This window comes from Triturus cristatus, chromosome 2_2 (genome assembly GCF_964204655.1).
Source record: "Triturus cristatus chromosome 2_2, aTriCri1.1, whole genome shotgun sequence".
NCBI classification, from domain to species: Eukaryota; Metazoa; Chordata; class Amphibia; order Caudata; family Salamandridae; genus Triturus; species Triturus cristatus.
In genome coordinates, this window is record NC_140582.1 from 1,149,069,208 (window position 1) to 1,149,085,954 (window position 16,747).

Consider the following 16,747-nt stretch of genomic DNA (forward strand, 5'->3'; position numbering starts at 1 on the left):
GACGCCGACGACGGACGCGGAGCCGCAGACGACGCCTAGCGACGCGCAAGGGGTATTGCTGACGAAAAAATCTTCCGGATCCAGTCTGACGCCTGGGGATATTCTAAGGTGAGGAATCTAACTAACGTGTTTCTTTCAGATATACAATTTTTGTATGAAATGAGATTTGAGAATGGATAGATGGGCCCAGCCTAATCATTTCTCCCTTGCTGTGAAGTATATATCACTATTAGTTTTACACACTGGAAGTAAATGTGAACTCATTAAGGAAAAAAACTCATGGAAATGAAGCCTTCAGTAAGGTCTATTTATTATGTGAAGATTGTTGTAAAAACAAACATTTTCCAGTTTAAATTGTGTTCCAGAATCACACTCGGATGCAAAATGTTGCAGCCATCTGTGATAGGGAAAGGCATTTTGAATGCCGGATTAGGAAATATTTTCAGCTCATTAAGAGTACGTGAATTTGGCGCTACAGCTGTCTTTGCAAACTACTTTTGAACAAGATTACATTCAATTAGCTATACTGTGCTCCTTTTTGTCATTGAGGTTGCATTTGCTCTGGTTTTACTTTAAGTTAAAGTGCTGGTTTCTGTTGATTAGGTTTCATGACATCAAGCACAAGGAAAGTGAGAAGACAATTTCTTAAAAAACGATCTGAATCAAATATTGTGAATATATTTGCAATATTTATCATGTTATAGCATTATGTAAATGTGCAACACATCCTTTGGTTTATACTGCAATAACAACCAACTCCTTTTATCATAGTAAGCCTTGCAGGTGTACTGCATTATAACAAACCCTAGAAGCCCTTAAGATACAATTCGGCACAAGAAAGTAGAATTAACAAAAATATATGCAGGCATGTATAATACAAAGTTTACCATTTTAGGGGGAGCCAAGACTAATATGACAAATCTCACTTCGCAGGAGTTCTCACCCCAGTTCTGAGGCCTTTCCAATCGACTGATGCAAACATGACGTCGCTGAAGTGCTTTTATAGTGCAACTGTCAAAATGAAAAACAAATCAGCTTAGTAATTACACATTTATTTTTGATACATTTTTATAGAACTTCATTCAGGACTACATCTTCTGAGCAACAAGAACAAGAAGCAAACAAATGTGTTTTTGAGGTTAGTGTAATGACAAGAAGATTTCATGTATGATATTAGAAGTAAGAATAATTTAGTTGCCTACCATAGTAATTATCATAATTCAGTTTGTAGCCTGAAAAGTTCACTTAATAGTAATTATACAGTATAGTATCTTCATAAAATACAAAAGAAATAGGACTTTCGCTGGTGTGTAAGATCCTAAAATCACTTTTCTAAATAGAAAAACTTTGAAACTGGTGTTGGATAGAAAACATTCAATGAAAGAGGAAAACAACATTGTCACTGTAGGTAGCAGGCCACTGCAGATTGCCAGACTGCAGTGAGGTGAAGGAAGGCCTGTTACTTAAACCATGACATCTGATGGAAGGTTTCCCTGTGTTAAGCTATCCACTGTTCTATCTCCAACTCACTGTCTCAGAGTGAAGAGATAAATATCCTCCTGATGAATACCCAATTTAAAGATAAAATACATCCAATAGTTTTAAAAATACACAGAGCAACAACATTTTAAAAGCTTTCATTTCTTTTGTGCCCCTGAATGATGTGTGCTACCTCACGATAACCTTTAAAGCAATAGAACAATAAGAGGGCTAGGCCAAGAAAGTAAGCTTTAGAATCAGAGTCTTGTTGAAAAGCATATGGGAGAGCTTGATGATGTGTTCAAATACCAGATTTTTCTGTTCACGTTCAGCACTGCACTAGTAACTAAGACGCAAGACAACAAACTCTACATGTAGCCAAAAAAACAACCAGGCTCATGCAAGCAAGGTCTCCAGTATTGGAAATACCCATTCATTAAATCAACACCTAGTAAATGCAGTAGTAATTTAAACAATGATTTTCACATGTGACAGTGGATAGCATCTGCTTCCCATGCTACCAACTTGACATCTATTACAAATCAAGCTTGGTGACCCCCGAGTTAGAATGGTATAGGGTTGAATCAGATTCTCTAGTCTGATGTGTTCTCCACTTTTGGGGATTTATTGATTATCTGCCTGCCATACCCTAAAATGTAAATAGCCCCTGAGTATGAGATCGCTGAGGCCTCTTAGAGGATAGGGGGATGATATTGGGACTGCCCTCCCCACCAGGCTGGCACAGAAGGTTATCCTTACCCCCCTAAATGTTTTTTTTCCTTTTTCTCAGAGCAGGGGACTCCGTGCCTGAGTCCTAAGATGGTTGCCATCACATCTTTTTTGATGTGGTGGTAGGCAATCAGATCAAATCTTTCCAACTTTTCAATTGGCAGATCGTCCACAATGCGATATATAACATTTTTAAAGCTTAATTTCTCCACTACTGAACAGATCTACAGCATGCTTTCTGGACCAAGTCTAGCTTTAAAATTTGGTGCAATAACGTTCAGTAATTTTGTGGCTTAATTTGTGTCAAATTATTTCTATGGGAAAAACACGTTTTGGGAATTACGCCCTCCCCCCACATCCCTCCACCCGCTTCCTGGCCCCCACTTGATGGATCATCCCATAACTTCCCAGGAAGGAGCGGAGGTGGATGAGACTCTTGGAAAGCTTTGTGAAACTGGCGCAGTTAATAGCAAACCAAAAAATGCTGTACCTATAGAAACATAATCCTGACTAAGTACCCACTGGCACAAAGTAATAAATAAATATATATTTTGTTAAATGTAATATTAAATTTAATGTTTTGCCTTTTTGGGTGGTATCTAACATCCTTATTTTTATTAAACTACTACCCTTCCTTTACCACTACCCGCCACGAATCCACGACATAATAACACTTTATTTCAACAGGGTGGTGAACCATGGTTGTGGAGCCCATGTGGGAGCAACTAGGATCATTGAGTGATCATTGAGTGAATGAATGTTGCTTGAGCTTCCGAACCACTAATGGAATAAGCAGGAGAGGTGGAAAAACTTCAGCAAATTTCCCTGACCAATTCATCCATAGCGCATTGCCTTTGGACAATGGGTGTGGATACCTGGATGCGAAGTTTGGGCATTTTGCGTTGAGGTGGGTGGCGAACAGATCTATTTCTGGGTAGCCCCACATCTGGAACAAGGGGTGGAGAACTTGAGGATGTAGTTCTCATTCATGATTTGTTGTCTTTGACGACTTAGCAGATCTGCAATCCGATTGTTTACTCTCTGGAGATGTTCTGCAAGGAGGTATATCTTTTGAGGTATGGCCCATCTCTATAGCTTTCACACCTAGCTCAAAGCATATGGAGTGTCCGTTCCCCCCCCCCCCCAGTTTTTGTATGTAGTACATTGCTGTCATATTGTCTGTACGGACTAGGACAGCTTTTCCTACTATATGTAGTTGAAAAGCTTTCAATGCTAGAAACAATGCTTGCAGCTCCAGATGGTTTATGTGGAGTTGTTTTTGTTGTAGTGTCCACATGCCCTGAATGGTAAGCTTTTGAAAATTTGCACCCCAACCAGTGAGCGATGCGTCTGCACTATCTGTGGAACCGGGTCGAAGAATGGCTGTTCTTTGGAATTCCACCACTGCGGAGAGCGATGGGTTCGGCCGTCTACCAACACCAGATCAGTTAACTGACCTTGAGCCTGGTTCCACTGCCATGCTAAGCATTCCTATAGGGGACGCATTTGGAGTCTTGCGTAGGAAACAATTGGAATGCAAGAAGCCATCATTCCGATCAATTGTATGAACACTCGAGCTGATAATGAGTGTTGAGACTGAAATTGTGATGTCAGGTTTTGCATGTTCCCTATCCTGACTGGGGTGGGGTATGCTAGAGCTTTGAAAGTGCCTATTGTGGCTCCTAGGTACACTTGCCTGTTGGAGGGTTGGAGAGGAGACTTGGTGAGGTTCTCAGTGAATCCCAAGTCGTGAAGCTTCTAAACTGTTTTGAGTGTGGTGTATGCAGCTGTGTTGTGAGTTGGCTTTTATTAACCAGTCTAAGTAAGGGAAGACGTGAATGTGTTGTCTTCTTAAATGAGCTGCGACTACTGCCAGACACTTGGTGAAGACTCTGGGTGCTGTTGCTATCCCGAACACAAGAACTTTGAATTGGTAATGATGTCCGTCCACCACGAACCTGAAATATTTCCTGTGCGCTGGGTGAACGGTAATATGGAAGTAGGCGTCCTTTAAATCCAGAGTGGAAAGAAAGTTGCCTTGTTGAAGCAATGGGAGCAACTGTTGTAGGGTGACCATGTGGAAGTGGTCTTATTGAATAGAGGTTTAGCTATCTGAGGTCCTATATGGGTCTGAGAGAGCTGTCCTTTTTTGGAATAAATCAATATAGGGAGTATACTCCTGTCCTTGATGACATAATGGGACTGGTTCTAGTGCATATTTTTCTAACAGAGAGAACCTCTTGTTTTAAAAGGGTGAGATGTTCTGGAGACATTGCACTTTCTCTTGGAAGGATTGTTAGGGGAGTGCTGGTAAGTTCCAGGCAATAACCATACTGTATAATTTGTATTACCAACTTGTCTGAGGTGATTGAATTCCAGATAGGTAGTAACTGTGAGAGGCGTCCCCTGACAGGTGTGTGATGATCGGGGGTAGCGGAGGGAAGCCAATGTTTATTGGCAGAGGAAGTGCGGGTGGAGTTACCTCTGCCTCTTCCCTTATTATTATTTCCTCTGTAGCCTCCTCGAAAATAACCTCCGGAGGAGGTAGATTGGTTATTTTTATAAGAGGAGGAGGGATTCTCTGATGACACTGTTTTTGAGCCACCCCTGTACAAGGAGCAGCGAAAGGAGCCCCTGTTAGAAGGCAATTGTAAGGCCCCCATGGACTTAGCAGTTTCGGTGTCTTTCTTCATTTTCTCTAGTGAAGTATCAACAGTTGGCCCGAAAAGATGTTCCTTATCAAAGGGCCGATTAAGTATGGAGGATTGGACCTCCTGCTTGAATCCAGAGATTTGAAGCCAGGCGTGCCTGCGCAGCAGTATGCTGGTGTTGATGGCCCGAGATGCTGCGTCTGCTGCATCTAGTGCACATGTTATGGAAGTGTTGGTGATAAGCTTACCTTCCTGAATGAGGTTGTTAGCTTTGGTCTTATACTCATCATGCAAGTGTTGCATGAGTTTTTCCAACTCATCATAGTGAGCCCTATCGTAGCGTGCTAACAGGGCCTGAGCATTGGCAATACGCCAATGGTTAGCAGCCTGCAAAGCCACTCGTTTGCCTAAGGCATCGATAAATTTGACTCCTTATCAGGAGGGGTGTCGCCTGTAGTTTGAGAGTTAGCTCTCATGCGGGCATCTGATACAACAAGAGAGTCTAAGGGCAACTGGCCTTTTATATAAGCAGGGTCTGTAGGAGCGGTCATGTATTTTTTATCCACTCTAGGTGTGAGTATTCTGGCTCTAACTGGGTCTTTGAATACCTCGGCCGTGTGTTTCAACAAGCCCTTGAGCAGTGGCAAAGTATCAGTAGACGTTTGTGAGTGCGTAAATGTCTCCACAAGGAAATCCTCTTCTAGAGGGTCTGTATGTAGCTCCACCCTGTAATATTGAACAGCCCTATTGATAAGCTGCGCAAAGCCAATATTGTCATCAGGGCGGGGAGGGTCTGGAGGGATACAGGTCAGGGTTATTTTGATCTGGTTCCTTATTATAATCTTCCCAGGGATCAGTGTCCTGTGGTATGTCTTGTGGTATATCCTGATAGTCATCCTCATCCCCATCCCCATAATCTTCATCCTGTGGGTCAGGTGAAAGTGGATGTGGTGAATTTGATGGTGTAATCAGTAAATTGGGATTAAGAGGAGAGGGAGGTATGTAAGGGGAGAAGGGTTAGTACCCATGTTCTTTTCCTTCAGAGGTATAGGAGATTCCTCTGAGAGATCCAGCGTCCGGTTTTTAGTAAGAGTGGCCAGAAGGTGTCCAGTTTTGAGGGTCAATACTAAGCCTCTTTTGTTTTGGATCCACAACTGTGTCTTCAGATGGAGGCTCCTGGGAAGGAGTATCTTTTCCTTTAGGAGTAGATTCTCGCGTGGAAGATTTGGGCTGAGAGTCTTTCTGCGTCGAATGTTTCGAATCGGAGTGCTTAATTTTAGCCTATTTAGGGTGTAAAGCTTTCGAAGTGGCATGTTTCGGCTCCGAACCTTTCGGCGCGAAAGGTGTCTACTCCGAGCTTTTAGGTGTCATGGATTTCGGCTCCAAGGATTTTTGGGACGATTTGGGGTCCGAAGCTTTTGACTTGGAGGATTTCAGATACAAGACCTTCGATGCTGAAGGTGTCTTTGGTGCTGAAGGTGTAGGGTCTGGCACATGTTTTGTTTTATGTTTCGGTGCCGAAGGTGTTGGTTCAGCACCGGAATGGGGCCAGCTCAAGCCAGAAGGCTGGTCTTTATGGTTCATAGCCGGGCTGGAGGGTGGGGCATCTGAAACTTTTTCTTGGTGTCGACCCGAGCCGGAGGGCGACTGTTATATCGGAGCCTTAGATTTTGGTTGTGTGGACACATGGGGATCTGTACTCACGGTACGTTGACCCAGAGTGACATTCAGGTTCATGTCTGAGTCGACTTCGGACATGGAGACTGGTTCTTAGTACTCTGCTTCTGCGGCTGGACGTTGGTCTAGATCTTCGCCGAAGATGTCCGGTACGGAGCCTCTGCCGTGTTGCATCTCGATCGCATATGGTCTTCTTCGATCTGAATGATCGACACGCTTCACAGTCCTTCTCGTGTTCCGGGGATAAACAGAGGTTGCAAACCTCGAGCAAAACTGTAGGTGGAAACTTAGCACAACACCCAGGACATAGCTTAAATGGAGTCCGTTCCATCGACTGCTGGCGTGGTCTGAACGGGTAGGCCCGACGGCCTGCCTTGAAGTTCCTGATCAAAGGTTTCCACAATTTACACGATGCGCGTCGAATGGGAAACTGCGATCGAAAGACAATACCGTAGAGGGTAGAGGATTGCGAATCGAAGAGGTTCGAAAACTATACCAAAACCGGAGCGCAGCAATACACATCCGAACCAGATGACAGAAAAGAACAATCTAGGGATGGAGTCGATGCCCATGCGCACCATCACCGAAAGGAGGAGTCACCTACCTCGTGACTATAAACACTTCTTCGTAGAAAAACAAAGTGCAAACATCCAGGCCCAACACCAGATGGCGATCTATGCTAAAGCATATGATCTACAGCTCATATACCTCGAACAAATACTTAAATTACTTACCATGCATGGAAATGGCATCTTCGTGGTAAAGGCACAGTGTGTGGTAAATGCTGTATCTACCACACAGAGGGTCGAGTGTTGCAAGGTGTGTGTGTATATATATGTATATATTATACAGATAGATAGATATCCACTTACTAGGAAAACAAACTCACCTCCAACACACAGAGGACAAGTGCCTTGAGGCAGCAGCTTCAATTACAGAAGCATAGTCTGATGGGACACATTATGCAGGTGTCTCAGCTGATCACAAAGTCCATTCAGGCATGGCTGGGCAAGTGCGTTGGGCTCATTGAGAGTCAATTCTTTAACAGCACAAGTAGCTCTGACGACCAAGTTACTTACCTTTGGTAACGCCTTATCTGGTAGAGACATTATCGAGCCGCAGATTAATTACCACTGAATTTCCCAGGTGTCAGAGTGAATCCAGAAGTTTTTTCTTCGAGCAATACCACTGCGGGCTGGTTGGTGGCGCCAATCAGATTTGGGTGACGTCCTCTGTGTCGTTAGTGACGTCCGCATCACTTATACAAGCATCAACTTGGCACGCTGACATCAGTTACTTTACAAGCCAGAAGCGTGGAGCCATGAAGAGTATGGATATTGGTGTGTTTGAAAAAATAGGGTGCGGAAAGGGAACAACCTTCCCCCTAGAAACTTGTCCACAATTCCAGGAAAGATAAGTGTGTCTTAAGGAATCTGCGGCTAGATCATGTCCCAAACAGATAAGGTGTTACCATAGGTAAGTAACTTGTCCATCTAGCTGCAGATTCATTACCTTTGAATAGATACCCAAGCAATACTATCCCTGGTGGAGAGCTCTGGACAAATTCTAAACTAAGAAGTCCTGCAGCACCAAACGGGCAAACTGCAAGTCCCTGCGGACCAGACTGTCCAGGCAGTAGTGTTTGGTGAATGTGTACAGAGACGTCCATGTCGCTGCCTGGCTGATATCTAGGACTGGGACACCATGTGCTAGTGCAGTGGTTGCCACTTTAGCTCAGGTGGAAAGATGCAGTGAACGACCCACCGAGAGATGATTCGTATTTGCACCGCCCGACCTTTCTTCACACCCCACGAAGAGTTGGTCATCCATCTGGAAATCTTTAGTGCGATCAAGGTAGAACGACAACGCTCTTTTTGGGCCAGAAGCTTCTCTTCCTTAGAGGGATGATGAGGCGCATAGAAAGTGTGCAAGATGACCAATTGTCCCACATAAGAAGGTGTCACAACTTTCGGAAGGAAAGAGGCTCTAGTGCGAAGCACCAATTTGTCTAGGAATATTGTCAAGAAGAGGGGCTTGGACGATAGAGCTTGCAGCTCGCTCACCCTCCTGGCTGATGTGAATGACACTAAAAAGGCTGGTTTAATCATGAGCAGCCAGAGGGGGCACTTATGCAGGGGCTCAAAAGGATCAGACATGAGGAAGGTGAGAACCAAATTAATGTCTCACTGAAGCATAATGAAGGAGGAAGGTGTGAACATATGTACAAGGTCTTTTAGGACTGTATGTACAACGGGTGACTTAAATAAGGAGGGTTGGTCTGGCAGCCTCAGGAAAGCAGACAAATACCCTTTCTGAGTACCCAAAGCAGAGCCAAGCTGGGCTAGGGTCAAAATAAAAAGAAACATCAGAAAGTGAAGCAAAAAGAGGGTCAACAGACTACTCTGTACAATATATTACAAATCTATTCCACCAGCAGGCGTATACTGTGATAGTGACCCCCTGGGAAACCTGGTGGTGGCGTTGCCGCCATTATCCATAATAAATTCAGATTTACTGCTTTAACAGTCACTCGTATACCGTCTTTTGAGAGTCTTATCTTAAAATTTGACCCCCTCCCCCCCCCCCCATTCTCCTTTTATCTGTGCGCTTTTCTACAGACCCCCCCTACACATGCCCTCCTTTCCTCGGCTGGCTGGCAAACTCATTTCCCAACTAGTCATCAACAACGCAAAAATTCTCATTATAGGTGACTAACTATTGGCCCTCGGACATTAAGGAAAGCACTAGCTCTCTGGAATTTACTGATCTCCTCTCTGGGCTGAACTGTACCCAACATGTCCAGGCAACTACTCATGTCAAGGGTCACATCTTGGATCAGGTTTGGACTTCCAACCTGACTATTACTCCCCCCCCCCTCATTTCCCCATGTCCCTGGTCAGACCATCATGTCATCCATCTCTCCCTGGTCTCCTCCCCTTTTGTTAAACCTCAGGCAATGGGCAAGCACTGGGCCAGAAATTGGAACCGGGCCAACAAGGACGAGTTCTGTTCCCTATTAGAAACCTCCATTCCTGCCGAAACAGACTGCCTTAACAGTCAAGCCGCCGCTATCAAGTGTTGGCTTGATTCAGCCAGCAACGTTGTTGCTCCCCTTAAATTATCCAATCATAGACGCCCAACGCTGGTTTTCGAATGACCTAAAAAATAAGAAATTAGCACTTAGACAGGCGGAACGCAGTTGGAGACGCAACTACTCCTTGGATAGGAAAGCTACGTACATTAGTCTTTTAAATGACTATAAAAAATCCATTATTCAGGCCAAATCTACGTATTTTTCCTTGAAAATCACCAACTCAGCTACCAAAACTAAAGATATATTTGCCATTGTGGACGAACTTTCCCTGCCTGATAAGAGTAACTGTCAAACCTCTCCCCTCTCAACAATTATGTGATGCTTTAAATGATCACTTCCTGCAGAAAATCGCTACTATCAAAAGTAGCATTCCCCCACCGGTGCCCCTCACTAATTTCGTGGCCCCGTTCAAGAACTCGCAGGTACTAGACCAGATACCTCTGATCTCGAAGGAGGAATTTCTTGCACTAGTAAAGAAGGTTGGTTCCGGTTCCCCCACAGACCCCTGTCCTCCCTACATCCTTCAAGAAGCATTCTTCGCCTGCCCTGATCCCCCTCTAGCACTCCTTAATAAATCTTTGGTACTAGGCCTAGTTCCCGAATCTTTTAAAATCGCTGATGTTGTCCCCATTCTTAAAAAACCCAATGCCGACCCTGCAAATCTTACCAACTATCGCCCGATCTCCCTACTTCCCTACCTCAGTAAGATTTTAGAAGCCCATGTCACCAAATGCCTTAGTTCCTTTATTGAACTCTCGTTCTTTCTTGACCCTAAGCAGGCCGGCTTCAGGCCAGCTCATTCCATAGAGCTGGTCTTACTTGCAGTTATGAACGAACTCAGCAAGGGGGCCGACAATAATACATCTCAGGCCCTTATCCTTCTAGATCTTTCTGCCGCATTCGACACGGTCGATCATATTCTTTTGATCGACCAAGTTAGGAACGCTGGCATTCAGGGAACTGCCCTGAAATGGATCTCTTCCTTTCTTGAGAGTCGGTCCCAGGCTGTGCGCCTAGACACTTTCTTAGCCAGAAGGGTAAGCTTGACCTGCGGAGTCCCTCAGGGTTCCTCTCTTTCTCCTTTGCTTTTTAATTTGTACATGCTTCCCTTGATTCGCTCCTTACGCAACTGTGAGGTGGCCACTTTTAATTATGCTGACTATCTTCAATTAGTGTTTACTATTGACTCCTCCACCATGTCTGTCTCCAGGTTTCAGACTACCTTATGTTTCATTAGCAACTGGATGAATGCCAGTCAATTAAAGCTCAATCCTGATAAAACTGAGCTTGTTCTGACCGGCGATACCTCCAACCTCTGGAATGACAGCTACTGGCCACCTTCTTTAGGCAACCCTCCCCAACCTGCTGACTCCGTGAAAAGCCTTGGAGTCATCATAAGTAAGGACCTGACTATGAAAGCTCAAATCAATGCTGTGGTATCATCCTGTTTTTTTCATCTTCACAGAATTCGCAAGATCGAGATTTCTAACCACCGAGGCCCTTATTTTGGTTCTCATGGCCCTCTCTCGCATAGACTATGCAAATTCACTGTACGTTGGCATTCCGGTCTACCAGCTTCATTGCCTACAACTGGTTCAGAACCAAGCAGCTAGACTGATCTTTCAACAACCGAGACATCAACCTGGCCGTCCTTTGATGAAGAGCCTCCATTGGCTTCCAGTAATAAAACGCTGTACCTTCAAATTGGGCTGTACCATCTTCAAAGCCCTAGCCGGCCTTGGTCCAGCTTTTATCTCATCTCTGTTACTCCGCTATACACCCTCACGTGCTCTTTGTTCTGCTCACTCAAACCTCCTCGTGGTCCCCCCCTTTAAACGAAAAAAAACACAGTGGCCTTAGTTTCTTTTTCCTGGCTCCCCAATTTTGGAATTCCCTTCCCATTGAGCTCATACTTGTAACCTCTCTTTCCTGATTTAGAACCCTCCTCAAAACCCTTCTATTCACACAGGTTTATGCGTAAGTCACAGTTTTTACATCTCTGCCGCTTCTCTCCCACCAGCGCCATGAAATCGTTTGGTGTACGAGCGCTCTACAAATATTTTTAACATAACATAGTGGTGGGATGACTGGATGCCAGAATGTAATCGAAATATTCGGGAGGAAGGTCAAAAGCTGTCAACTACTGCCGCTCAATCTCCATGTAAGGCGTAGAGTTCAGGTGGAGAACCCTCTACTGCTGCCACGACAGAAGATACACCCGAAGGTGCAGCCTGATCAGAGGATCGATGCTCATTTGCAGGAACTCAAGATATCAAACTCTCCGTGCCCAGACCGGAGTCAAAAAGATGACTTTGGTGCGCTGCTGTTCCAGCCATGTCCAGAGGAGCAGGACCGCTTGACAGAGGGCCCACAATCCCACCCCGCCCTGTTTGTTGCAGTACCACATGGTGGTGGTGTTGTCCATGAACACCTGCACTAGCCTTCCCTTGATGGAGGGTAGAAAGGCTTTCAATGCCAGTCGGATCGCACAGAGCTCCAGCATGTTCCAGATGGAGTTCGTATACCGCCAAAGACCAGAGTCCTCAGATGCTGTCCCATCCCAGGATTGGCACATCTGTCACTACTATGAGATCTGGTTGGGTAAGGGAGAGGGGTCTGCCTCTGACTCAATCGCAGTTTATCAGCCACCGCAGCATGTCTCATGCAGTTCCCTCAAAGATCTGCACCATGTTGGAGATTCCCCTGATGTTGCGCCCACTGGAACTTCAGGTCCCATTACAGAGCCTGCATTTGCCATCTGGCATGTGGCACCAGCAGGATGCAAGGGGACATGAGGCCCAGCAGCCTCACAGGTGTTCTTACCAAAATCCAGGATAGAGGCTGAAGCATCGGAATCATAGCCTGAATATTCCAGACTAGCTGATCGGGAGACACTGCAGTGTCCAGAACAGATCAGATGAAAGAAAGCATCTGAGAAGGAGTCAGGTGTTACTTAGGCATGTTGATTGTGGACCCCAGTGAGCCCGCCATCAATAGATAATCATCGAGATGGGGAAAGACGGACAACCCTAATCTGCGCAGATGACCCGAGACCGCCGCCATCATTTAAGTGAACACCGGAGGGGTACTGGTAAGGACAAAAAGGAGTAGAGTGAACTGGAAATGCTCGTGGCCTACCGTAAAGTACAGGTAGTGCAGATGGGAAGGCAGGACAGGAACGTGGAAACAGGTATCCTGCAAGTCCAACGCTACAATCCAGTCTCCAGGGTCCAGGGCAGACATGACCTGATCTAGTGTGAGCATCTTGAATTTTTCCTTTTTGAGGAAGTATTTGAGGGATCGCAGGTCTAGGATAGGACAAAGGCCCTTGTCCTTTTTCGGCACTAGAAAGTACCAGTAACAGAAACCAGAGCTTACGTCTGGCGCTGGTACCCTCTTTATGGCTCCCTTGGCCAAGAGTCATGACTCTCTCCCCGCCCCCCCAGAGGAAAATTAAATGATCCCCATTCAGCTGGTCATAGGATGGAGGCATGGCGGTAAGGGGGCCTTGAAGGAGAGGGAGTAGCACCTTCGGACTATCTGGATGACCCATCTGTATGATGTGATTGTGTGCCAGTGGTAGAGGTGATGGCTAATCCTGCCATCAAATGGTCTGGAAGGACAAGTTTTAGGAGTGTTAGGAGGCGGAAGCTGCAGGCGGGGCGGGGCAGGTAAGGATGGCGGAGGTAGTCTTCTGACCCTATCTCTGGCAGTTTTACCCACGTGTTTTGAACGAACTGGGCCTGCACAAGAGGTACTGAACTTGCGCAGATATGGCTGGTATGGCTGAAAGTCCTTTCCCTAGCCACGAAAGGGGTGAATGGCAGACTGAGGTCGTGTGGCTACTGAGAGGCCCAAGGATTTGGCCGTAGCACGTGGGTCCTTAAAGTACTCCAGCGCTGTGTCTGATGGCACCTGTCTCTTTGGAGACCAGACAAAGAACATGTCCATGAGCGAGGCCTGGACATCCCCTGAAAAGCCAGATGTTCTCAGCCAGGTGTGGCATCTGACAGCCACCATCAATGAAATTGCTCTGCCCAGCAAGTCTGTTGTGTCTAGATCAAATCAAATAGCGAACTTTGATGCATCGCTCCCATCTGACACTGCTTGGAAAAGGATGGCCCAGGCCCCCTCCAGGAGCTGTGGCAGCCGTTGTGCCACCGTTTCCCACACAGTGTGGGAATAATGGCCCAATACGCATGCACTGTTCACCAACCACAATGCAAGGTAGGCAGAAAAAATTATTTTCTTACCCCAACTACCCAGCCTCTTGAATTTCCTATCCGGAGGAGCAGAAGGGAACACGCCCTGTGACGTAGACACCTGGACAACCAAGCTCTCTGGGGTAAGGTGTTTGATTAGGAAGATTGGGTCGCTCGGAGCAGGACAGCGGCGGCGGGCAATCACCCTATTCACAGGAGCCCCTGTGCTGGTCTTGGACCAGATACCAGTATGATATCTGCGAGGGCTTCATTAAACTGGAGTAAGGGTTCAGAGGAGGAAATTCCTGGCTGTAGCACCTCTGTCAAGATGTTAGTCTCAACTGGCATTGAAGGAAGCTGAAGACCAAAGACCTAAGCCGCCCTTCGCACCATTATCGCAGTGGACACCCCCTCTTCGAGAGCCATGGTAGGGGGAGAAAGCATGCAAGTATCTGGAAAAGTATCCAGTCGACTGGCCTCACCCAATTCCTCATACCTGTCCATTTCCTCATCAGGCTCCCAATCTTCTCTCACTTCTAGCCCTTCAGAATAAGACTCATGAAATTCCCTAGGACTAGGACCTAGTCCTATTGGTGCAAGAATCGTGGTCGGGAGACGTGGTAGCGGCTCCAGGTCATTGGGAGATCAGAATGGGGATGGCGCCGCTGGTGAGAGGCGTCAGGGCAGGCAAAGGTCGTAAATCACTGCCTGCGGATGCACCACTGGTGGGCCCTCGGTTGCCAGCATGTATGGGTGACAAACCCAGTACAGGAGGCTAGCAGACCGAACAGGCGCATGACTATCAGTACTGGAATGATCCCTCCATCCTGAAACATCCAAATCATAGCCTGAATGTCTTGAATCCTCTGAGGAGGATGGAAGGCTCAACTCGATGTGGTGGAAGAGGGAGGGAGGAAGAGATGGGACCCGCTGTCTTCCTTTCACTTGCCCTCTATATAGTTTGTTGAGGGGGTGCGCTCTTTGTTGCTGTTGGTTGACGTACTGCTGACTGCTTCAAAAGGAGAAACCTCTGCTGAATACTCTAAACTTCTAAGACTAAGAGCCCTGGCTGTGGCCTTACTGTCTTTGAATCTTTTTAATGCACAATTGGCTTTAGTACCAAAGAGAGAAGACCCATCAAATGGATGGTTCGTCAGTGTGTTCTGTATGTCCTGCAAAAAACAGGAGTTTTGATTAGTGACGTAGGGAGATGGGTGTTCCCATAGTTCTTGCCACTGAATCAGCAGTATTCAGGCTAGATTGAATAACCTGTTTTGCAGTACCCTAGCCATTCCAAATTAGCTCTGTAAAATCGGTCCTAATGTCACCCAATAAAATGAGAATTTACTGCCTGTGCAGAGTCCAATAGAGCATTAACATATCTGCCAATGGCGGAAGTGGCATTGCTGTATTTGAGAGCCAGGCTTCTTGCTGAAAACCTCTTTGCAAGCTGATCTATTCTCTTTGATTGCCTTTCAGATGGAGTGCATGGATAAGATCGTGGAATCGGCTAACAAATAAGAAGCCTGCACTATGAGGCTCTCGGGATCTCCTGGAGATAGTTTATTTAGTTGAGCAATTGATCCGAAAGAGCAGAAGTGGTCTGCCTTTGCACAATGCCAATCATGAGTTCCGTCATAGCTTCATAAAACAGAAGTAATGGCTCTACCATATGGAAGGTGGAATGTAAGACTTCAGTGAGGATGTTCAACTGAGGGCAGTTACAGGTCCAGCATGTCTGATACCTTTCTTATTACTGTATGGTCTGCGGTCACTTACGTTGGAGGAATTACAGTAGGGAATAGGATCTGCCACTCTGGGGTGGTGTCAAGTCTGCTGGCATTCTTTAAACGTGCACAATTTGGGTTTGATTTGCCCATCTTCAGTGCTAGGGAAAGGTCTGTCCTTCTCCAACCTTCTTTGTGCCTCTCTACTTGAGAGCAGGGCATCAGCGGCAGATTCTCCAGCTAAGGTGGACAGGGTGCCACAGAAGATGTTGGCTGTGGCTTAAGAGGAGTCTGTCTTGGGGCTGATGGTGTCAACTGCAGAGGCGTAGGTGTTCAGCAACAAAGGTGAAGATCTTGGAACAACCACTGAAGGCGGCATTCTCAGGGTCTATCCTCCTAGTGCAGGAGCTAGGTTTGGTTTTATCCAAGACCCTTACGGCAACGGCAGGAATGAAGATAAGGGTGCAGATTGTTAGGGCATCAGCAATTTTCACAGTGAATGGGCCATCCCACCTATAGGGCCAGGTGGCACACCAGGGAAAACATGCCTCTGCTAAACATGCCCAACATTGCTTTCAGACTCATGGACGGATCTCTCCCAGGTGTTGTAAACCCTGGGTGCAATACACCGGGCAGGGGCCTCGGAAAATGACGGAAAAGATGGGAAAAGACAGGATAGTGTCAGGAGTCAGCACAGCATCGGATGGAGCCACAGGTGCCTGAACGACTGTTATATCTTGATCTGGCATGGGTCCATAAGTTACAGGTCTGCTTGACTTTTTTTCTTGAGTGTCAACAGAATTCAGGTCTTCCCTTTTGCTTACGCTTCTATCTTGACAAAGAATGTGGTGATTCTTGAGACTTTGACCTTGCTTGGAACTTCCATTGTCCATATCGTTCAGCCAGCTCTTTGGCAATGAACTTCTTGGCCTCTTGTAACTTGAGCATTTTGAGATGCATTTTCTTTCAGGCATTGGTGTAATGGTCAGAATCTAAGCAATAGAGACAGGTGTCCATAACATGTGGCTCTCACAGTCTCGAAACGGCTTGAATCTGGACTGCTTGGATAGCAACGAACAAGTTACTTACCTTCGGTAACGATGTATCTGTAAGAAACATTAGTTAGTTAGATTCCTCACCTTAGAATATCCCCAGGCGTCAGACTGGATCCGGAAGATTTTTCGTCAG

At 46.0% G+C, this 16,747-nt stretch overlaps 1 protein-coding gene across 1 annotated transcript in view; it reads right to left on the reverse strand.

Moving 5' to 3' along the window:
* The window catches only part of SLC4A11 (solute carrier family 4 member 11), a 1,034,103-nt gene that overhangs the window by 719,360 nt on the left and 297,996 nt on the right, over positions 1-16,747 (reverse strand). Inside the window, exon 7 of the mRNA XM_085642688.1 lies at positions 888-1,011. Within this exon, the coding sequence (XP_085498814.1) occupies positions 888-1,011 (124 nt within the window). The remainder of the gene's footprint in view (positions 1-887; positions 1,012-16,747) is intronic.